Source organism: Leguminivora glycinivorella, chromosome Z (genome assembly GCF_023078275.1).
Source record: "Leguminivora glycinivorella isolate SPB_JAAS2020 chromosome Z, LegGlyc_1.1, whole genome shotgun sequence".
NCBI classification, from domain to species: Eukaryota; Metazoa; Arthropoda; class Insecta; order Lepidoptera; family Tortricidae; genus Leguminivora; species Leguminivora glycinivorella.
This window is the reverse complement of record NC_062998.1, coordinates 9,722,464-9,746,225: the sequence shown is the minus strand read 5'-3', so window position 1 is coordinate 9,746,225 and position 23,762 is coordinate 9,722,464. Positions and strand designations below refer to the sequence as shown.

The following is a 23,762-nucleotide window of genomic DNA, read 5'->3' as shown; positions in this document are numbered from 1 at the left end:
TTTATCATTTGGCCGGGCCTATCATTTGACATAATATGCTTCAGAGCTACAGTAAGAGCTAAGCTACATACCATTACTTTCTAAAATTTCACTAAAATATATAAACTATAAAAAAAGAATACGTTTTTTTCTGAAATGTTACAGTTTCATCCTGTTGTAAAACATTAATTGTGTGCCAATATAAATAAGTTTCTGTCACGTTTCATGAAACACTAAAACTTCTAAAACGCAGTCTCATAATTGGTATAAAAATGCCAACTTCACACCAAACAATTTTATAAATAAATCGTTAGCTATCAGACAAGTAAAATTTCTAAATTAGTGAACCACACCATTACTCATAATATATGCGGAACTTAAATGAAACTTCTGGATTATACACGACATTCTATTATGTGATTCACGTTTTAAATAGTTACTTTAGGGTTTTCCTAAACCTATCGACACGAAATCAGCTCTAGTCGACCAAAAAACCGGCCAAGTGCGAGTCGGGCTCGCGCACAAAGGGTTCCGTAGCAGCAAATATTTAACCAAAATTACAGTTAAATCAACCTATCTCAAAAACTATAAGAGATACTTTGATCAAACCAAAAATCGTTGAAAGAGTTAATTAGCATGCATCACCTCTATTTTTTTTAGAATTTTATACCCCGTAGTTATAAAAATAGAGGGGGGGGGACATACTTTTTACGACTTTGAGAGCTGATATCTCAAAAACCGTTCACTTTAAGAAAAATGTTTTTTAGAAAACTTTATATCATTTTAAAAGACCTTTCCATTGATACCCCACACGGGTATGTACATCGAAAAAAAAATTTTCATCCCTCAGTTACATGTATGGGGGCCCCACCCCAATTCTTTTTTTTACTATTTAGTGTCATAATTTTGTAGCGGTTCATACAACACATATTCCCATCAAATTTCATCACTGTAGTACTTATAGTTTCCGAGTAAATCGGCTGTGACAGACGGACAGACGGACAGACGGACAGACGGACATGACGAAACTATAAGGGTTCCGTTTTTGCCATTTTGGCTACGGAACCCTAAAAATCGCTTATTAGTAAGAAGAGGCTTACGCGTCGTCATCGCTGAACGCATCCGTACACATGTTCATAGTTTTATACTAACGAGCCATTTTTGGACGGCGAAAGCCGATTCCACATCGACATGTTTGGGAAGACCCTTACTGTATAAATTTATTGAACCTTGTAGACATTTCAGAATATTGTCATCATGAAACTACAAAACTGCAATGCAATGTGAAGGCAGTTGCCTAATAATATATAGTATTAGCGATATGTGTACGGTAGGTCTGACATTAACCTTTTCCTCGACTCAAAAAATGTACTATCGATAACCGGAGATCTTTTGATAACTCAGTAATTCTCAATAACGAAAGCGGGAACAAGAAAACTTATAAATAAATCGTTTCCCTTACCTAATTTCAGAAGCAAAACAAGCATAATATCTTAAGATAAATAAGCTACACGATAAGCGGCCGAAGCCATGACGGCCCACCGGCTACGCCAAAACAAATTCGAAATTCAAAAAAATACTTTTAGACGCACAATCACGATTTTCGGAACACTTCGTGGTTAAAAAAAACTCATACAGATCAATCGATTACTATAATGAGGTACACCGGTAGTTTTCTTACGACTTAAAGACCAAATGTTGGAATTGACGCGTTGATGTGTTTTTAACGAATGTAGAAGCGGAGTTGGAACAAGGAACTTAAAATTAAACCTATATAAATACACGGTGACGCTTTATTAGTGTTGTGTATATTGTTAAACTCCCATTTTATTGCTCAATTTCTATATCAACATATATGTAAATCTCATTTCAAAAGATATTCGATTCTATGTTACATTAATTCTAATTATGTTACTGGGAGGTTAACTATTTTTATTGCATTCCAACGTTTAGGAATTTAAAAAAGCAAGGGTTGTTGCAATATTCACTGCATAAGTTTTTATAAAAATAATCAAAAGTAAAGTCATAATTAAAATAATCAAGAGTAATTTCGAGCAGAATGTTTTTATTTATATATCGTGTTTGAAACTAGTCAATTAGAGTTTTGTTCAACCAAATAGTCACAAGTTGCCAGCGCCGCTTCTAAACTTTATTCTGTTATCATACCGCATAAATAAAGGGACCTATTTACGCTTCAACTTTACTGCATTACGCTTACACCGAGCGTCTTTTAAAGTAAACGTACCAAAATGCTGAGGTTTCGCTGCGTAAAGGTGCGTCCAGATACAGCGAAGCTCCGTACGTAGTTAGCGGTCGAACGCTCCGCGAACGAAGCCCGATGGAGTAAAAAGGTGCGTCCAGATAGAGAGAATGCGGCGTACATAGTTACGAGGCGGTCGAATGCTCCGAACGAAGCCTGATGGAGTATAAAAGGGCGTTCAGATACAGCGAATGCGTCGTACGTAGTTACGCCCAGGCCGCCTGGACCCACGTTAGGTCCCTTCTATACGGACAGACAGAGTTTACTTGAAGTGTCCGAGTGTGAACGCGTCCATGACCTTGGGCGTGTATTCGTCGACGCCGATCATGTCGAGAACGCCCTCGTGGCTGCCGTCGGTTGTCGCGACGCGGTGCGATGCTAGCGACATTACGATAAGCCTGAAAAACAAATATAGTTTAGTTTGTATAAAGAAGTAACGTTAATATGTGTCCTGTTACTTTAGTCAACTTCAGTGCTATTTGTACTGAGACCGGCTGAAATAGTAAAAGGTTATTTACTACATCTGTACGGTTTACGTCATCTAAGTTTGGCTGTCGAACATCCTTTTGATATGTGTAAAAAACAAACAGCGATGCCAATCACCAGCAAATACCAAACAAAATAGGCAACGTCCACACATTCGTGCTTATCGTTTGCCAAGCATGTGGATTATGTTTAACACAGGATGAGTAGAAAAAGACAATATAGCCAATCAAACAAGTTCGTCACAAGAAAAAGGCGAGAAATCAATATTTTCTATGTAACGATAAACATTCGCGCCTCCATTATTTAAATTAGCCTGGTCTATGCTGACGTGCGAGGACGAAGGTTTGTCACTCGAGAAAATTGCTTCACATGGCTGTTCGATCAGTGTAGACACGGCTCTTTGCAGCTTTATCCTGGTAATTATTGTCCCGGAGCTGTAAGTTCACATTTTTGACACATTACGAATTGGTAGAATCGATTAGGCCCTTACGGCCCAGCCACGACATTGGTCTAAGCGCGACAGCGGTGAGCGGCAGCCATACGTGCGAATGAAAAGTCCCATCGCTTTGTATCGCTCCAATATATGGCCGCCGCTCACCGTTATCGCGATTAGACCAATGTCGTGGCTGAGCCGTGAGGGGCCGAAGCAAATATATGATTTCTATCAACTTACTGAAATGTCATTTGAATCGAAATGACAGACTCTGCCACAGCACTAGTTTTAAAATAAAAATGAATTATAAATGACATAATAAGTCAATGCTGCGTGATAAATTAATATTATCGTAAAATACTCACTAACGAAGATCCGCAAAAATATAACATGTGTTACATTATGTTTAAAGTAAGCGAAATATTGTTTTTAAGTACTTGATTTTTTTAAATATTATTTATTTATTTATTTAATCTTTACTGCACAAAAGAAAAATCTTGCAGTACAAAAAGGCAGACTTAATGCTTTAAGGCATTCTCTACCAGTCAACCTTGAGGCTAAGCAGAGAGACTGTGAGCGGTGCTACAATTTCAACAATAAAAGGAAATAAAAGAAAGCATACTAAATAAACTAAACATAAGTACACATATAATTTACAAATACATATACATACATATAACTATACACACACACACACACATATATATACATATATATCATACATATTATTACAGGATTTTATTGAAAATTTCATTAGGTCGCGCGAATTTACGTTTTGTGGACGCTATCATGTCAAAAAGAGGAACTTACAGCTCCGTTACAATAGTCTTCACTTACTTGGCGTTCGCCTCAACCGCCGCTCTATAACGCATGAGCGCCCTCACAGGGCAGTGGTCGGGCACCTCCTTGCCGGGCGCCGGCGGCGGACCGAACCTGCCGCCAGCTCCGCGCCCACCCCGCTGTTCCTGCAATTCCATGTTTTACTTAAATGGTTTGTAACGTACGTTGTAATAGTTTAAGTTACCCTTTTGCATACCAAATGAGTTTAAGCACGTAAACCACGCAATACACGCGCATCATTTCCATGTATGTATGTATGTATGTGTACGCGAGAACTAGGTACTAGTGAGTCGTGTCACTCACGCACGCAATCAACGACAACAGGCGGCGTTGTATGTTCAATGAGCTAGCAACTGCGACACGGCTGCTGGCAGCTTGTACGCTCTCTAAAGAGCTCTAGTATCATAAGTATTAGGGACACCTTGCACCTGGTAATACAAATAAATCAGAGTTGTGCCTGCTCGTTCACTGAAAAGATCGCTCCCAACTAGTACGATCTCTGAAGTGTACTAGGTCGTTCTTTTAGGACATTTAGTACAGTAGTACACCGAGAGAGCGAGAGACAAATTGTGCATATGGCGTACAGTAACGCTCGCTCGTACTAATAGCCGAGAGCTAATCGGTACGAATCAGTCGGTTCTAGATCGGTTGCGGTCGGATCACACGGATCGCCTTGCTGTCACTGTCGCTTCGCTCCCATTCTGTTGCGCGTTTGTGAGTGTACTAAAATGTACTAGAGAGCAGAATCATTTGGGAGTAAGGTCAGTGCGGGCAAGACCGGCATATTTGAAATAAAGTTTGAGTGGATAAAACTCTATAATTAATGTAGTCTGGCGTAATGCGCATGGTCCTACGGGATAGCAAATATTATATTTTACAAAGCTTTTACAACATTTTGGTGAAATAAGGTACTTTTAAGTGATAAAAATCACATTTTTTAAGGCTCGGCGGGTTGACCGTCCTCCCGCGATGAGCACGGAAAGACCGTCTAATGCTTGTTGTCGCGTAATTTCATATGAGACTAGGTTTCAAAATCATGATCATTGTTATTTTACGTAATAACAAGGCAGAATGTGCTAGATAATTAATAAAATAACGTTGAAATTTTGAACATATAAGCATTTTTCTATTTATAAGGCAAGACCGGCATATGTCCCGTAGATGGGGTTCATAACCTTTTCTTTTCAGGTCCGGATATTGCATAATACTGTTTTTCCAACGAACATCTGCGAATCCAATTTAGTCACGATATTACAGTCGACTACTTATCTGTTTTTGAAACTTTGTTATTAAGAAAAGGTAATAGATACGATATTAGGATACATGAATTTGTTTGGTAACATTTCTTAGCAATGCTTGGTTTTGCTATAGTCACTACCAGAGTTGGACAAAAATAATCGACTAACGATTAACGATTAAAATAAGACGATCAATTAGTCTGATAAAAAGTTAATCGATTAATACCTATCTCTGATCCAGGCATGGCATGGCATATTTCATATACGGGTCGTGAATCTAAAACGGGCGATTGAACTCTTATCGTAATAGGTGTCGTCAGATAGGTTTTCGGGAGTGCTGATTCCAAAATTAATGACTAATTTGAAATCATGACATTGCTGACAGTAAATTTGACACAAAATTCGTCTGCTGTGTCGTCAAATAAGTTTTCGGGGGTGCTGATTTAAAAATTAAACACCGCTTTTTAATCTGACATTGCTGACTGTCACTTTGACACAAAAGTGGTCATGGGTGTGGTTAAGTAGGTTCTTGGGGGTGCTGATTCTAAAATTAATGACCAATCTGGAATCTGACATTGCTGACTGTCACTTTGACACAAGAGTCATCATGGGCGTCGTCAAATAGGTTTTCAGGGGTGCTGATTTCAAAATTAATGATAAAATGGAAATCTGACATTGCTGAATGTCACTTTGACTTACAAGTGGTCATGGGTGTCATCAAACAGTTTTTTGGCTGTATTGGTTATTGGAATCAGCACCCCCGAGAACCTGTTTGACCACACCCATGACCACTTTTGTGTCGAAGTGACAGTCAGCAATGTCAGATTCCAAAGTGGTGTTTAATTTTGAAATCAGCACCCCCGAAAATCTATTGATGACACCCATGACAACTTTTATGTCAAAGTGACAGTCAGCAATGTCAGATTTCCAATTGGACATTAAATTTGAAATCAGCACCCCCAAAAACCTATTTGACGGCACCCATGACGACTTTTGTGTCAAGTGACAGTCAGCAATGTCAGATTCCAGACTGGTTATTAATTTTGGAATCAGCACCCCCGAGAACCTATTTGACCACACCCATGACCACTTTGGTGTCAAAGTGACAGTCAGCAATGTCAGGTTCCAAAGTAGTTTTTAATTTTTAAATCAGCACCTCCGAAAACCTATTGATGACACCCATTGCGAATTTTGTGTCAAAGTGACAGCCAGCAAAGTCAAATTCTAGATTGGTCATTAATTTTGAAATCAGCACCCCTGAAAACATATTTATTTATTTATAAAACGTACCTTACCTATATATTGATATTGTTTACGCTCGACTTATTTCCAATAAAGCCTAAAAAAGGTTGGCAACTCCTTGTTTATCATATGCCGGTCTTGCCTTTCTCTTTTATGCCGGACTTTCTGAGTAGGCACAATTTCTAAGTTACATATTTCAGAACATAAAACTAGAAATTGAGCGCGTTTTCAGTAGATTAATAGTACTAGTCAGAAAGAACGGTTATTAAATGACTCCGTTACATACATGATATACAAATATTCCGACTGCTTCTATTTTATTTTAATTTTTTGCGGAACCATGTTAAACTCGATGTTCGAGTTCGAAACACGAATCAAGATTATTGTTAACTTGTGTTCGTCCTAGGGATATGTATTGAAGACCAATGGCTGGAGGATGAAAAACTGGTATACCTCCGGAGGTGTGAGAGGCGTAGATATATAAACACAAAAGTTATAGTCAATAGACGGTCTTTCCGGGTAGACGGTCTTACCCACACTGACCTTAGTTCGGTCTAGTACAGTGCAGGGAATCGTGTCTTTTGTACTATTAGTACATGTACTACACAAGCCTAAAATAAATTATCATTTTATCTTTACCTGCTCCAGTTCCATGTAGCGCGTGGTCCGGTCCACCATATTGATAAACACGTCGTACTTGTTCTTCTTCTTGGCGGCCCATTCTATGGGCGCGTCTAGTTGCACGCGGCCGAGGTTGCCTTTCTGTTGGTAAATTCTGATTTATAGGAGTTTTAAGTATTTTCAACGCGATCTGTCAATATAACGGCAATATAACTTCATGGCCTATTTTTACTATAATCGTTAGTTTATTTCACTTTTTCAAATTTTCAAGAATTTAAAAGGATATAGAAACTTGCGTTTACAACGACATGAAAACGTTTATTTAAGACTAGCACATTTTGGTTGTAATTAAAATAATGCACCCTCAGTATACCTGGGGCTTTATGAGGCCCGAAGAACAAAGCCTATCCTTTTTATAAAAGAGGTAAGGCTTAATGGGCCAGAATTAAAAAAAAACAATTGTTGTATTATCGTCTCTTTAAGGACCTATAATAGTAAAAATTCGAAATACACCTTCAAATTAAGAGTGAACAGGCATCTTCTGTGCGAGCTCACTCCAACGTAGGCCACGTCTTTGCCTTTAGCTAGTCTGTGGCCAAGAGTAAGCCCATTTATAATAATAAAAAAAAGAACCGAAAAAAAAATTAGGTATATTAAAGTGTATGAGTTAATCCATACTATCCAGGATACTAATATTATAAATGGGAAAGTGTGTGTGTCTGTTTGTTTGTCCGTCTTTCACGGCAAAACGGAGCGACGAATTGACGTGATTATTTAAGGGGAGTTAGTTGAAGGGATGGAGAGTGACATAGGCTACTTTTTGTCTCTTTCTAACGCGAGCGAAGCCGCGGGCAAAAGCTAGTTAAACTATTAACGCTTACCCTGAGATTGTACTCCGCCTGGTCGATGGAGGCCGATTTCTTGTCGATGTTGACGATTTGGACGCCCTCGTCCGTGAACACCGCCAGCTTCACGTTATCCTCCCGCTTCAGGATTTGAAGAGCCAGAATGATAGCTGCAAAACACAAATATGTTTAGTAGATTGTAAACAGTAACAATGTAGAAAATAGAAATTGTTGATTTTACTTCCTTTTTGTGTGCGAATTAGTGTGCGTTTGACGCGAAGAAAAACATCAAGCTTCCCTAACTTTTTATGTTACGATGATAAGCATACATACATACAATCACGCCTGTATCCCATAAAGGGGTAGGCAGAGCACATGCAACTACTAAAGTCTCAGTGCCACTCTTGGCAATTAAAAGAAAACGAAAATTGTGACATTGCAGTGACAGGTTGCCAGCCTCTCGCCTACGCCACAATTTTAACCCAAATCCCACAGTCGACTTCTACGACACCCACGGGAAGACAGGGGTTGGTGAAATTCTTAACCTGTCACCACACAGGCAATAACGATGATAAGCATTATGGAAAAAATTACAGTCACCATGATTGATCACATGATTTCATGATGGCTGTTTTTTATTGTTTTGGGTGACACTGACACCTGTCTTTAGTGTGAAACGAACCAAGTTTAGGGCATGAGAACAGCCAAAAATGGACCACGGTAGCAAATCTTACCAGCGTGTCCTGGAGTCACGTGTTTGTTATACAAGCACTGCGACAGCAGGTGTTTCTTCCACTTCAAGGCTTCGCTATCGCTGGTGACAGTGTTATTTTTTAGCATCGTAGTAGCGGACATTTTATGAAGGACTCCTTCGTACCTAGTCCTTCGGAAGGAGTAAGTACGACAGTATATCTTACCAGCGTGTCCCGGCGACACGTGTTTGTTGTAGAAGCACTCGGCCAGCAGGTGTTTCTTGCACTTTTTCTCTGCGTCGCCGTCGCCAGCGGCGGTGACAGGAGCGGGCGCGGGGGTTTTCGTGGGGGTGGCTGTGGCGGTCGTCTTGCGACCCTTCTTGGATAGCACGAAGTTCTTGCAGAAATGGCGGCCTGAGGGTATAGGGGATTGTTAACCAAGAGGTAGTTCGGAACTCGAAGAAAATGCCAAGTGCCAATATGTAGTCTCAAACTGAAATTATGTTTTTTATTGGTGTCAAACACTCTTTTTCGTTTAGAATATGAGGAAAGTACAACCTACAACTAGCGAGATTTCTAACAAAGCGTTGGTCTTCGGGTAAAATTAAATGGCCAGTGATTTGCCTTACAGTTCTACACATTTTAAAATCCGAAGGCCCTTTTGAAAGCTCAGACACTGTACAGTATTTATTAAGAGTATTTTCAACTAATAATTCAGTTAAACTTAAACATATCATTTTTTGTGGAACTGAAAGTAAATTAATATACCAATATGGAAATTGTACAGTCGACTATAAGATGTATCCACTTTTTCACCTTATTACAATGCAATAAGGTGAAAAAGTGGATACATCTCTTTGTAGTCGACTGTACAACAAATTCATCAAAATTTATATATATTTTAAAAGTAATATTTAATAATAATATCTTGACAGTTAAAAGCATTACAGTTCAAAGAGTTGTTTACCTTTAAACATGTGCGGTCTCATGTCCATGGTGATAAGGTAGCGCGCTCCAGTTTTGGGCGTGAGCGACCAGGTCATGTCCACCAGATTCGTCAGCGCGTTCAATACGGCTTGGTTCGGAGGTTGATCGATGCCTGCAAAAATGTTACATATTTAAACATTGTAATACGGATGATTGGCCATGTTGTTTTCAAAAACAAACTTTCTATTTTTACAAATTATCCTTGAAGTTTTCATGAACTTTTACTAAGTAAAATAAATAAATAAATATTGTGGAAACCTTACACAGATCAACTTAGCCCCAAACTAATCAAAGCTTGTACTATGGGTGCTAAGCGACGATATACATACTTAAATAGATAAATACATACTATGTATATACATAGAAAACACCCATGACTCAGGAACAAATATCTGTGCTCATTACACAAATAAAGGCCCTTACCGGGATTCGAACCCAGGACCGCGGCTTAGCAGGCAGGATCACTACCAACTGAGCCAGACCGGTCGTCAATATAAAGAATAACCATTGCAACGTAAATCTCATTATTTTAAATGAAATTCGACAAAAACATTGAAATAAACAACTTATTATATTAATTTATTTTTTTAATGTATAAGTCACGTATTTGTTTATCACGTGTGTCCACACCAGTAGGCCTAGCACATGATGGCTGTGAGAGTAGTCGCCGCGAGATAGATCACACGTCTTCTTCTAACTGTATTAATGACATAAGGACGGGTAGTCTATCTCGCGGCGACATACTCCCGCGGCAATCATGTGCTAACCCTGCTGAGCACGTTGCGAAGCATTTGCTCTCGCGGCAAACGTCACGAGGCAGGTCACGCGACTGGTAAACCCGTGTGATCCCTCGGGCGAGGCACGTTTGCATTAGCCGGCTACTTTAGAAAAGTTAATGTAAGGTCAAGTCAGGACACTTGTATTGTATGAGCTTCAATTATTTTATTACACTAAGAAATATGGGTTTATAATAGTTCAAATAACAGCTTACCTCCAATGCTTGACTTCCTTACTCCGTGTTCACATTATCCGATCCGATATCGGATGTCGGACCGATATCCCATACATTACAGGCGCCATCTTGGATTTTTTCCGTTGGAATCTTTCCGACATCCGATCGGATAATGTGAAAACGGACTTAGGGTGGCGGCGGGTGACATACCACTCCCAGAGTCCGGTTTTGTCATCGAATATTTCTTCACATCTATTTAACTTTTCCGCATCCAAGAACCCGCTTCTCTTTTGTTTGGTAAAACCGGAATGTGTTAAGTAAAACCAAGAAACATAGTTTTAGGTGACTTACCGCAGTGCTTAACCTCCTTGGGGTTGCGGCGGGTGACAGACCACTCAAAGGGCCCGGTTTTGCAGTCGAATATTTCTTCACCTCTATTTACGACGTGTTCACTTTCGCAATCATGAACCCGCGGGATGGGCACTCGTGAACTTGACTCAGATGCCGGAGAACCCGCTTCTCTTTTGTTTGGTAAAACCAAGAAACATAGTTTTAGGTGACTTACCCCAATGCTTGACCTCTTTGGGGTGGCGGCGTGTGACAGACCACTCCCAAAGGCCGGTTTTGCTGTCGAATATCTGGCGGGCTCTGCGGCGTCTTTCTTTCTCCACGGCTACTTTTGCTTTCTCGTGTTTCAGCGGTCTGTAATAAGTATTGTATATTATTATGTGTCCATTGATACCTGCCATGCCATGATTAATTATGTATTAGTAAAATTCTGAGAAATTGTGAATGAAACTTTTGTAATGTTAATAAGAGAGATTAACGAAGTCGAAATATCGAAAACAAATGTGGTAGTCGAAATATCGAAACCAAAGGTGGTTGTAGAAAATCAAATATTCGCGAAAGTTCTGGTGATAAAAAAAATCTCAATGGGAAAAGGCTTTTCTTAAGCAGGTATATATAACTTTTCTAGTTAGGTAGGTAGTTTAAGACTTCTTGATGACGTCACTGTTGCTAAGCAACGACACCAGAATGGAGGCGGTGGGCGAGTCGCTTATAAGGAATCTCTGGTTGTGGACTCATTGCATGTTGTATTAAATGGGCGAATTATGAAATACGGTATAAAAATAATAACCATATGACCAACCTTGTCTTTCTTTTATAGTTATTCAGCGTGATGTACACCTCAATGGGGGTCACTTTCGACTTTTTAATAACGTCACTGTTGCTAAGCAACGACACCAGAATGGCGGTAGTGGGAGAGTCGCTTGTGAGGAAACCCATGTTGTGGACGCGTTGCACGTTGTATAGGAGATCGCTGAGCTCCATGTGTGGAAGTACTGCGTCCCATACCTGAGAAAATTATAAATAAATAAATAAATATTGGGGGACACCTTACACAGATCAACTTAGCCCCAAACTAAGCAAAGCTTGTACTATGGGTGCTAAGCGACGATATACATCACAGATGTCATATATACCATAGATCAAGCAAACGTATCTACTTAGCGTGTCAAATGAACTCAGTGAAATCCACTGAGTTGTCCGTCTTTACTCGCAGCTTGCAGCTTTCGGGCGTCAATTTTTGTAAGTTGAAGTCAACCAAAACATAAAAAATGCCTCGTTACGTGATATTCAATTGCAACAACACAAAAATTATGAACAATCAAGAGCCTGAGACATATTTAAAATTACAGGCAAGAATCAACTTCAGTACAAAATTTGACACGCTCGGCCCCTATACAAATATATGAATTTGTTTCTTCTATCTAAATTAAGTTCTGTGATATACATACTTAAATAGATAAAATACATACTTATATACATAGAAATCATCCATGACTCAGGAACAAATATCTGTGCTCATCACACAAATAAATGCCCTTACCGGGATTCGAACCTGGGACCGCGGCCACAGTATAATAAAGAGTACTATCGTACAGTATGGCCACTCCCTCTCCCCGCTGATAGTGCCGCCCACCCCCTCTCGGTTACCTCACAGTTACCGCCTGTCAAAAACGCGAACAGTCGACCTGTCATATCTCACTCATACAAGCACAGTACGCGTTCACCTACACGAGCTTAGACTGTGTGCTAGGAACGCGCTTCTTTCATATATTGGATCGCCAGTGTCCGAGGTGTGCCGCGGCTCAGCAGGCAGGGTCACTACCGACTGAGCCAGACCGGTCGTCAAATTGTATGGATAAGGCTTTTTAGAGGTAGAAAATAATTTGAATAAGGAAATGTAAAAAGATCAGTGGTCCGTTTCTCGAAAGGTACAAGCCTTGTATTACAAGTGTGTTTCCATGACAACCCATACGATTTGACAGTTCGCGCATTTGTAATACAAGGCTTGTACCTTTCGAGAAACGGGCCCCAGGAGGTCGATTTTTGAGCTCCGGACGAGATTATGTCACGCTCACTCGAAAATCTGCGGTGAACGGCATAATACTATTTTCAAAATACGAGCGATAAATTGAGATTCAGATATTAGTAGAATTCAAATGCCTAGTACCTAGTGGAATAAGCGAACGAAAAACATCAAATCGCGTGGTTGAACTTCAAAAATCGACTCCAAACTCCAAAGGCTACATTTTAATTTTTCTTTGCACAGCCCACGAAATAAATAAAGCTAAATATAGAATAACATACGTCCTGTGAAGTGAGCAGATGTCCGGGTATGTGGTCAAGCGTGAACCGGTGTTGTTCAACCATCGCAGCCGCCGCGACTGGGTCTTCGCAGTGTCTCAAGTCCTCCACCTAAGTAAACCAACATATTTTATTTAAAAAATATGCTCATTTTACAAGTTCTTATTACTAGGCGAGCCTTGGACACAGACTACAGCCTTAACAAACTTTATTACAATGAATATAAATATGTGTAGCATTTACAAAGAACTGAAAGAGCACAAAGTGCTGAAAGAGGTTGATCGAGCAACTGAAGTCTAGACAAATTGTGTCTTATTGTACATTAGTACATTACATATTACTATGTGCTTGTGTACTAACATAACTAGACATAAGACTAACTTGCAATACCGTATCAGGGTGCCATGTGTTACATAATATATTATTGTATCAACTGTTTACCATGGTTTGCAATAAACTATTCTATTCTAAGTAGAAATATATACAGGTCAATAATTTGAGCCGTATCTAAAGTAAGACTGAAGTCTCAAATATTTAAAATATATACAAGTAACTGTTATGTAAACCCATAAAAATATAAATTTTACCTTTTGTATGTACTCGAGAACAGTCTTTGTTTGTTCGTTGTCGGCTACCAGCTGCTTAGCCTTTTTCAAACCGTGGATAGCGTATTTTATAACCGCGTCGCGAGCTGAAAGATTATTTTTAATCAAAAACAATATTTCACAAAATAATCTGTTGCAGTAGCATAGTTCATAGTATATAACTAGGTAGATGAGATGAGACACATCCATACAAATATTATAAATGGGAAAGTGTTTGTTTGTCCGTCTTTCACGGCAGAACGGAGCGATAACTGGACGTGGTTTTTTAAGTGCAGATAGTTGAAGGGATGGAGAGTGACATAGGCTACTTTTTGTCTCCTTCTAACCCCCCTCTTCCCTAAAATGGGGACTTCACTATTTGTATGGAGCATTCCGCAATTTTCGAATTTAACGCGAGCAAAGCCGCGGGCAAAAGCTAGTAATTAGTTAATTACATTCAGGGGCCTATTGCATAACAATTTACAACTTGTATTACAAGTGGAACTCTCTTTCTTATAAAATGAATTGGAGGGGGACTACCGCTTGTAATATGAGTTGTAAATTGTTATGTAATAGGCCCCAGGGTGCATATTGCTAGGAAATTACAAAAGTATAGAAAAACATCAAAAAGTGTTGTTAGTTCATAGATCCTACTAGGTATTGTGTACTAAAATCATAAGAATCACAGTCAATTTAAAATAAACGGAAATTAGACATGTTTTCTACTAACAAGACAATTTTAACAATCTGTGTATTGAGACGAGCCTTGCATGAGTTGCGCTAATTGGGTGAGTCCGCTTTCACTACATCTGAATGGACTAAATTATTTCACAAAGAGTAACTCTTCAAATCTATCTATCTCTACCCTATCTGCCTATTTCTTCTGAACATGGTCTGATGTATAGCCTGACAAGTTTTTATTTGACCCTCGCCACGTTGCGGATTTTCAGCTGAACTAATTTCTTTTACTGGCAAGGATTAATATTTGACACCCGTCGTCGAAAGTCATTGAATGTCAGTGATGTAAACGAGAAGTAAATATTTTAGATTTTCTAACGGTTTCATCGCAAATATGCCCAAAATAATATTTAAAAAAGTGAAAATAATTATACTTAACGAGATAAACTACTAACAACAAAAAAGGATGAAGGATTTCACAGTATTTCGATAACAATGTTCCGAAATCGGTTGTTGACATGTCCGGTACTGACAATGTATAGTGCAGTTCTCCTGTACTGATTATTTAATTTCGATTTAGCTTAATATATTTTTTGTTCTTATTTAAGGTGTCTGTAGCTCAGCCGTGAAAAAGATTTATAGAAATAAGGAAGCCGTTACATCATTGACACCAGTATAAAACAAGGTCCCACGCAAAAACAAAATAAACATCGACGACTTGGATAAAGGCACAAGATTCATGGATTTTAGGCTGTACGGAAACAAGTAGCGAGTATTTAAACCATGCTTATTAAACTTTGATTCTCTAAAACCCTGTTTTCATTTTCTACAAATATTTACGCGAAACCAGTACACGCTGTCCCCATTATACATGACGTCCGAACATTATTGCCATATGAAAGCGGTTTGTAGCGACACTCTTTCAGGGTCAAATAAAATCTTGTCAGGCTTTATTTTAGATTAAGATTTTTAGATGAAGTTGCGTAGTTCAGTGTGCCTGGCAAAGGTTTCCTCCATCTCTTTCCAGTATTTCCTCTGAGTGGCCAGTCTATTCCAAAAAGGCCCTACAGCGATTATAATTTCGTCCTCCCATTGTTGAGTAGTGGGCGTTTAGCTTAGGCAAATAGCTATAACATTAAGTAAAAATTAAGAATAATTTTTCATCACACCCGCACTTTAAATGTGCTATTGCACGCAGGCCGAGAGTGTGTTATAGAAAAATCGTTCTCCCAAGGGAATAATGAAATTTCTTGTACCGTATTTAACTTTTTTTTACATCTATTTACACATTTTTTACATTGCGAGTGTGATGAAAAAAATTGTGTGTAACTTGGGGAGTATGCATATTACTAACTCGAGTCTTTAAATCGCTCCGGCAAGCCGTCGCGATTTAACTTACTCTCGTTAGTAATATTCAACTTCCTCCCCTTGTTGCACAATGTACTATTACTAAACCCCGATGGACTTGGTAGCTGCTACACACCTTTGTCGTTTTCGTCGATCTTAACATGACTCTTCCTGAGTAGTGTGTTGTGAGAGCGGCCATGGCGAGCCTTCACTCTGGTGAGCTCCTTCGCTAGTTCCATGGCGTCCTTGGAGGTGTACCATGACCTGACGATCCTGCACCAACCTTGGCCATTACCTGTGGATAAATGTGTGGTTTACTTACAAATACTAGGGGCTTGTAATGCGGGCAAATGTAAGGTTAGGATATTATTCTATCCTGAGGAAGCCTGCAATAATTCTGCATTTAAGAATATGGTCCCTGAATAAATAATATAGTTATAAACATGAAATGTTATTGTTAATGTCTAAAGACTCTAAAGAATTACCCCATTTTGTAAAACGCAAAGTTTTAGGACACAGCCAAATCAGATCGCAATTTAACATTTTATGGTTAAACTCAAAATCATTGATAAAATTCAGTGGGTCTTTCTTTCTTGACATTTATAACAGGAAATTATTAAATTAAATTGTGTCAAATTAAAAGGAAACCTATGTAGCTAAGCCAATGTAATTTAAATAACTATGTACCTGTTTTGAATAGCCTTGTGTATTTGCAGAAAAGCATCATCTGTTCAGGAGTGTTGCAAATCTGTCCGACCGCTTTGTAAGTTGCGGCTTTGACATCACTGCTTCCGAGCAATAGGCACTTTGTGAGAGCAAATGCAATGGTTTCAAATCTTGTGTACCACCCATCTTTGTATGCCTGTGTAGAATAGGATATTATGAATTATGAATTTTTGATACAAGCGTAAACCATGCCACCCTAAGTCGACTTGGCGTTGGTCTGTTCAGCAAGAGCTGAAGCGACAGTGGTGAGCGGCAGCCATACATTGGAACAAAACACGGCGATGGGACTTTTCATTTGCACGTATGGCTGCCGCTCACCGCTGTCGCGCTTAGACCAATATCATGGCTGGGCCGTTACAGATGGGGTGGGAGGAGGTAAATAAACTGCCAAGACATGAGTAAATGAGGGTAACACGATTTAAGAAAGAAGATACAAGTGAAGTCTTTTTGATCTAATAATCTCTTGAAGGGGTATACATTATAAAAATAATGCTTATGCCATTTTCTTTTAATGCATAAAAAATGATTCAATATGGCAACATCTATATTCAAAGTGTTTTATGGCAAACAATGATTTATTTTATCATCCAGTGAAAAACATTTTTTTAAACATGTAGTAGAGATATATAATTAACTATATGAAATATGTAAAACAATATTTTATTTTTCAGAGAAATAAAAGGCTTTTTTATTAATTTATTATAGTTATCCATCAAAGAAGGGCTATTATACATTTAGCTAGGGCTGCCATCCGTCCGGGTTTCCCGGTTTGTCCTAGTTTGGAGGCCGTCCGGGGGCCGTCCGGGCGGGGTGTCAAGAAGTGTCCGGGGAAAACCCGGACACTTTTCATGTCCTTATATGAAAAGTGTCCGGGCAACCACCTCAAGCAACCGCAAGCCACCGGAAGCACCTCATTGAATTTAAGTATTTATCAGCGAATTTAAGTTGACTGACTAACTAATATCTGTTTAAATAATAAAAAACCGGCCAAGTGCGAGTCGGACTCGCCCACCGAGTGTTCCGTCAAACTTTAAATGGTTTAAATAATCTCATCTCATATAACTCTAATGACTTGATTAGAAGTATAGGTACTAATGAGCATTATTGTGTATCTATATCGCCATCTGTCGGTGAATTTGCGCGACCTGTATAGTATGATGGTTTTTCTGGGATAATTCTTTATAATGCTATAGTTAATTAGTTATATGCTTAATTCTTTGATGTCATCTTGTTATATTGGTGAGCAATAAAGAATATTTGTATTGTATTGTAATGTTAACCGATTTATTTGAAAGATTAAAGTTTTAGGTAAAATCTCATTCGATACGTTTTCTATGAGAATAAAAAATCCCATTTTAAAACCGGGTAAGCTGAGAAGAAAAAAAAACTTCATAGAAAACTGCAAGAAATAATGGATTTCTACAAGAAAAAAAAAACCATTTCATAACCGGGTAAACTAAGAAAAAAAATCTTCATAGAAAACTCCAAAAAATAATGGTTTTCTACGAAGAAAAAATAAATCTTATTTCATATACCCAGTTAGCTAAGAATTATTTTTCCTCATACAAAACCAGTTATCAAACTTGGTTATCTACGAGGGTTCAATTTGTAGCGGTAAACAATGTTCATAACATTCCAAATTTCAAGGGACCCTAAAAAGAGAAAAATTTTATTTTTTTGAAAATAAAAATTGTTTTGTTTTTGTTATTGTTTATTGCAAATGACACATTGTGTGAAATTAAAAATATAAATGGATGAAAATTAAAGGTCTTGTTTTTTTAAAATATTATTTTCGGAAACGTCCGGGGGAAAAATGCGATTTACGCCAAATGTCCGGGTTTTTTGGAATGTTTGTCCGGGTTTGGCGAAATTCGAGATGGCAGCCCTACATTTAGCATACCCATCAGAATGTCAGCAATTATGTTTGACAAGTTACCTTTAAAATGACATCAACAACTTCAAGATTGTTGGCTCCATTAGCAAGTGCTTCATCAATCGTTTTCAAATTATCAACTTGAAAGTATTTTTGTGACGTCCAGCAGCCCGGGTAATACTTAGGGACTTCATTTCCCGTATGGATGTACCTTGTCAGCTGGTTGCGGAGTTTCGAATCAAGTGTAGGTGTTGGTGTTGTCATCGTAGCCTGTAAATAAAAGATGTGTTAGTTTGTGAAAATATCAGTAACACAAAAAAATTAAATTATTCATATGTGACCATGACTACTGTGAGTATCCCTAAAAGTAGGCTATTAAAACTCAGTTAAGTTGCGCACAGTTTCATTAACAATTTTGTATCTTTAGTTCTATAATATTTGCATAATCACTTATTGTTTGACATTTGATGTACCTAGTACCTACCTATAAAACAATAGTGCTAGCCATGGAACTTAATAGATCCTAAGTATACAAGTATGTTCTTAAACAAAACAAAATGAATACAAAACCGCCTATAATGCTATTACTGAGTTAAAAAAATACCATGTGTGTTCAGCTGTACACACTATAATTGTAAATATTGATACTGAACACTCCTCTAGACACAACAGAGCTGTATACTCAGTATACTAGACTAATTCTAGCGCTGTAACTATTCTACAAAGGCATGCTAATTAATGCAAGTAATTTTATCGACCTAATAATCACATCTAATAAAAGACCGTCACAAAACATTAACCACAGGCACGACGAAAGTGGGTACTTCATAGAAGGATTGCAAATACGGGCTGTCTATCTTAGCAGTCTGGAGCGCAGTAGCGCGCGGCAGAGCTAATACTACAGGTTAACGCACGAGAAAACTATTAATTTTTTGCCCGAATTCAAGCGAAACATGTGCCACAATAAGATTGAGGATGTGGCTACAAAAAACTGACAATGGACGCTGCTTTCCATAACCATCAAAGTAGTATTTTGGAGAATATAATATCTGTAATAAAATGAACTTGATTAGCTAATTATTATAACTATTCAACTTACCTAAATTCGTCTGGCAAAGATCTTGAAAACCAATTTCTTTGGAGAACTTCAGCGGTGAATAAGGCTTTAATTCTCTTTCGTTCTGTTCGTGTTCGTGATACTTTCTTTTTAATATTTTATATTTTTTTGCCTTTTATTGCCATACGAATAAAATATTTTCAACGACGTCTCGTTCTCAGTCTCACATGTCATTTCGTAATGGACACCGGTCCGAAATTCCGGATCCGTTGTTCTGTGATGGATAGAAATCAATTTATTCTTTAACTGTTCCATACTGCAATAAAAAAAAATCACATGCAACTTTATTATCATTGCGGCATGGAGATGCATTTTGATAATAATATGGCATTTAATACAGCAGGACGAATTTAATCCACCCGACCGTCGGCTATTTTCTATCATAAACTGAAGTTCAGTTCGATGACTTTTGCGAACCGTTTCTAGAAATTGAATAATGGCAAAAACCTAGTGCTGCAAAAGTTCAACGGCTAAGTGCTTTAGCTAAAGGAGGTCTCTCGATCAAGGAATAGTCTGACCGAGGCACGTCTGCATTAAGTAACAATTTGTCGCACTCGACGTTGCTCTTAACGGCATATTTACTAGACTAGACCAAAGAGCATAGAATCACTATGTTTTAAAGGCGGTAAGCTCTTTTTAGGGTAGCAAAGCAGCATTTTTTCTTAAATTTCATACTTTATCGTCACTTATCAGGGCGGTAAAGCTGAATGGCTCCGCCTTGAACGCCAAATCCTTGAAATACGCCTCTGAAAGACATCCCAGACATTTTTTAAATACGATATATAAATTTACTGTTAAGTCACCATACTGCAAAATATCGCATATTTATCGATATCGATAAATATTAGGGACTGTGTTGGTCGAGCCCTAGCGATTTTTTTCTTTGTGTTGGTAGCAGTGACATGACGTCACGACCGTCGAAAAAACGCTTGCATTAAGCTAGGAACATACTACGCGGACGTCCGTCGTAAATACACATAACCGTGCAAACTATCGGTCGACGGACGCGGACGTGGCCTTGAGCGCACGGACGTCCGATCGAAATCTGGCTCTCTGGATGTTTTGTTCCGTGCACACTGGTAGGTCGCGGTCGCGGTCGATTTACGACGGACGTCCGCGTAGTATGTTCCTAGCTAGTCGGTTCGAGGGTTGTTCGAGAGTGCCGACATACGTAGTATCTTCTTAGTAGTTTGTGGTGCCGACTCTTAAAACTTAGTGATTGTATGCTCTTTGGGCTGGACTAGACCACCATGATCCTATGCATGTATGCAGCATCTATGTATCTTGTTATGTGTTCTTATACCAAATAAATATTTTTTCTTACTTTTCTTTCTTTCTTTTCATGACTAGACTATAATACATAATACATCGGGCGTGGTATGCATTGTCCAGCACTTCGTTACCCTTTAGGGGCAATTAGATCCATACTGGCTGCCGATCGTTGGTTATAGAGCAGTTTTAATAGTGACTTAAACGGGCCAAATATTTAAATGACATTGACAGTCATTTGGATTGACCATAGAGTAAAGACATTGGACCAAAATTCAAAACATCAACAAAACATATGAACATCAACATGTCATTGCAATAGTTTTGGCAGAAATCCTTGCAATATAATTAATTTATAATAATATACTTTTATTCCATTAAAAATCCCAAAATCCTATAATGCTGCATAATGATCATAGCACTGCAGATGCTGATTATTTTCCGTGAAAACATTTTGGCACTTTTGGATGGATGGCTGCCTCCGTTTATTACTCAACTTCTTAAGAAGTTGAGTGATAACGGACTGATGAACGTGAAAGAAGAAATCGAAGAGCAGGTGTATGCAGACCACGATGACGAATGCGGAGTGGTATTCTTCCCGCCGGTGTACGCTCAACGGTATGCAGCGGTCTGCGATTGCCTTATGGACGAACAGTGGTTTGGCAGGTTAGAGAAGGCAAGTTCTCTTTTATTTTTATTTTTTTATCGACCAATACTTGCTATATTTATATTCATAAAAGGTATACATATATTCACCTTTTAAATTGATGCTACATTGTGCATGTAAAGAAGTTATCAATGTGCGCTACCTTTCGACACCAACTTGATATCGAGAATCTCAAAAAGTGTGGCAGTTATAGACAGAAAGTTTGAAGTGCCATATTTGCTTAATATTTTGACTATTTTCCTGTCCTAAAAATGATTAGTATCGTCCAGGAACACTCTTTGAACTTTGACTTTATATTTCAGGTCTTAAACATAGGGAAGCACTATGACATACATTTCTTGAGATACTTATCTGAAGTGACGGGAGTGACACAAATACTTGGTTTAGATGTTGCACACTCTCTGAACTGCACTTGTGATGTGTATGATTTACCAGTCAATTATTTAGAAAAATGGGAAAAACCATTACAAATTACTGTAAGTGTCTATGACTTTTCTTTTTTTTTTAGCAAATAATTGATATGAATTTACTCTCACTTTTATTTATTTCATCAACTCATTCACTTCATATCATGAACACATTCACTGTAAATTCAAAATTACTGGCAATTCAAATTACAACTGGAATGCAGCAGTTGGAATACAGTAACTTATTTATAAAAATATTGTGTGTCAGTTTCAGTTCAGTTTTTTTTAATGAATCTTGCCCATATAATTTCAGCTACTTCAAGGTAATGCAGCCGACCCAGACTACAGGCTGATTGGCTGCGATGCTGTTGTTGCCATTGAGATGATACAAAAACTATTGCCCCATGATCTGGACAGACTTGTCCACAATGTGTTTGGTTTTATCAAGCCGTGGGTTGCCCTGTTTACTACACCTAATGCAGATTTCAATTGTCTTATGAAGAATTTGGATAAGAATGGAATGAGGCAGTCCGATCATTATTTTGAATGGACTAGAGAACAGTTGCATGATTGGTAATTGCTTTTTCTCATTCCTAAATACTTACAAGTAGAGTCATCAAAATAACTGATCAGCAGTTCCAAAATGTATGTAGTATTTAATCTTATATTGTACAGTGAGCTGTATTCATAATTTCTCCAAGCAATTTCGCTGCTCACTGTACATGGGTCTATCAGGTCACACTGCTAGATAGAGTATGCAATATGTGCATCAGACTGAAAGTCACACCTATAGTAGGTTATTTTCTGCCCTGAAGACTACATGGCACAAGATGCTTTAATAAACAATACCTATGGTAGCTTGAGGCACAGTAAGACCAACCTTAACCTAGCTGATGTGGCAAGAAGAACCTAAACCTGACAAATAGGATAGAAAGGGTAGATAACATCAACGAAACTGGAAACTATGGAAGAAACAGACAAGGAGAGCAACCACAGATAATAGGATAAGGTTTAGGAACAGAAGATTGAACTTTATATTGAATAGGGATGACAACTACATAAAAATATGGCATTCTGTTTAGTCCGTCAGTTAGATCGTCCAAAAATACTGAACACATATTTTTCGCTTTTTCTAATTCATTAAAAAATACAACGATATAGAGCTTCAAAGTTCCGGTTGACGTTACGTTGACGTCACTTCTAAGTAAAAATTGTACCTAGGCGTGACGTCACGCGAAACATCAACGCACTGCACCGTCGTCATTTTTCGTTTACGAGAAAAAATACGTGTCTAAAATTCTTTGATAATCTAACTGACGGACTGATTAGTTTTTTTAGGCGTCTCGCCTATTAAATATATTGTCCAAATATTTCAGGTGCAGTAACATAGTAATGAGATACCCAGAGTACATGGTCATGTCTCGAGGCATTGGGCCCGGGCCTCCGGGCACCGCTCACTATGGCTGCTTCACTCAGCTTGTGCTCTTCATTTCTAAACATTACTATAAGAAGATGGAATTCAATGTTAATAGCTTGGTCATGGTTTCAAGTAAGTATCAATAGTAAAAACTGATGCTACAAAGCTATGTGTGTTTTAATAATAAGTTCTATTATTAAGATGTGTGTAACAAATTAAATTATTTTTATTAAATACTAGCTTTTGCCCACGGCTTCGCTCGCGTTAGAAAGAGACAAAAGTAGCCTATGTCACAAGGATAAGCAAACAGACACACACACTTTCTCATTTATAATATTAGTATGGATTTTTTGATTTGTTTTTTAAGTAGTAGCACTACTATATATAAATTATAAACTGAAATAAATACCATATACTAATGAAAAACCACCAGTGGGCTTGATCGCTTTT

The 23,762-nt window shown here is 38.2% G+C and overlaps 1 protein-coding gene across 1 annotated transcript; it reads right to left on the bottom strand.

Annotated features, from left to right (window-relative positions):
• Positions 1-1,054: 1,054 nt before the first annotated feature.
• Positions 1,055-19,676, bottom strand: LOC125240986. The gene is made up of 14 exons (XM_048149230.1): positions 19,535-19,676; positions 18,499-18,705; positions 16,524-16,698; positions 15,973-16,131; positions 13,815-13,918; positions 13,231-13,338; positions 11,726-11,931; positions 11,141-11,277; positions 9,604-9,735; positions 8,862-9,050; positions 7,981-8,114; positions 7,118-7,240; positions 3,996-4,123; positions 1,055-2,637 (listed from the first exon to the last, which is right to left on the bottom strand). The coding sequence occupies exons 2-14, from the start codon at positions 18,697-18,699 to the stop codon at positions 2,502-2,504; spliced, it is 1,932 nt and encodes a 643-aa protein (XP_048005187.1). The 5' UTR covers positions 18,700-18,705; positions 19,535-19,676; the 3' UTR covers positions 1,055-2,501.
• Positions 19,677-23,762: the final 4,086 nt, after the last annotated feature.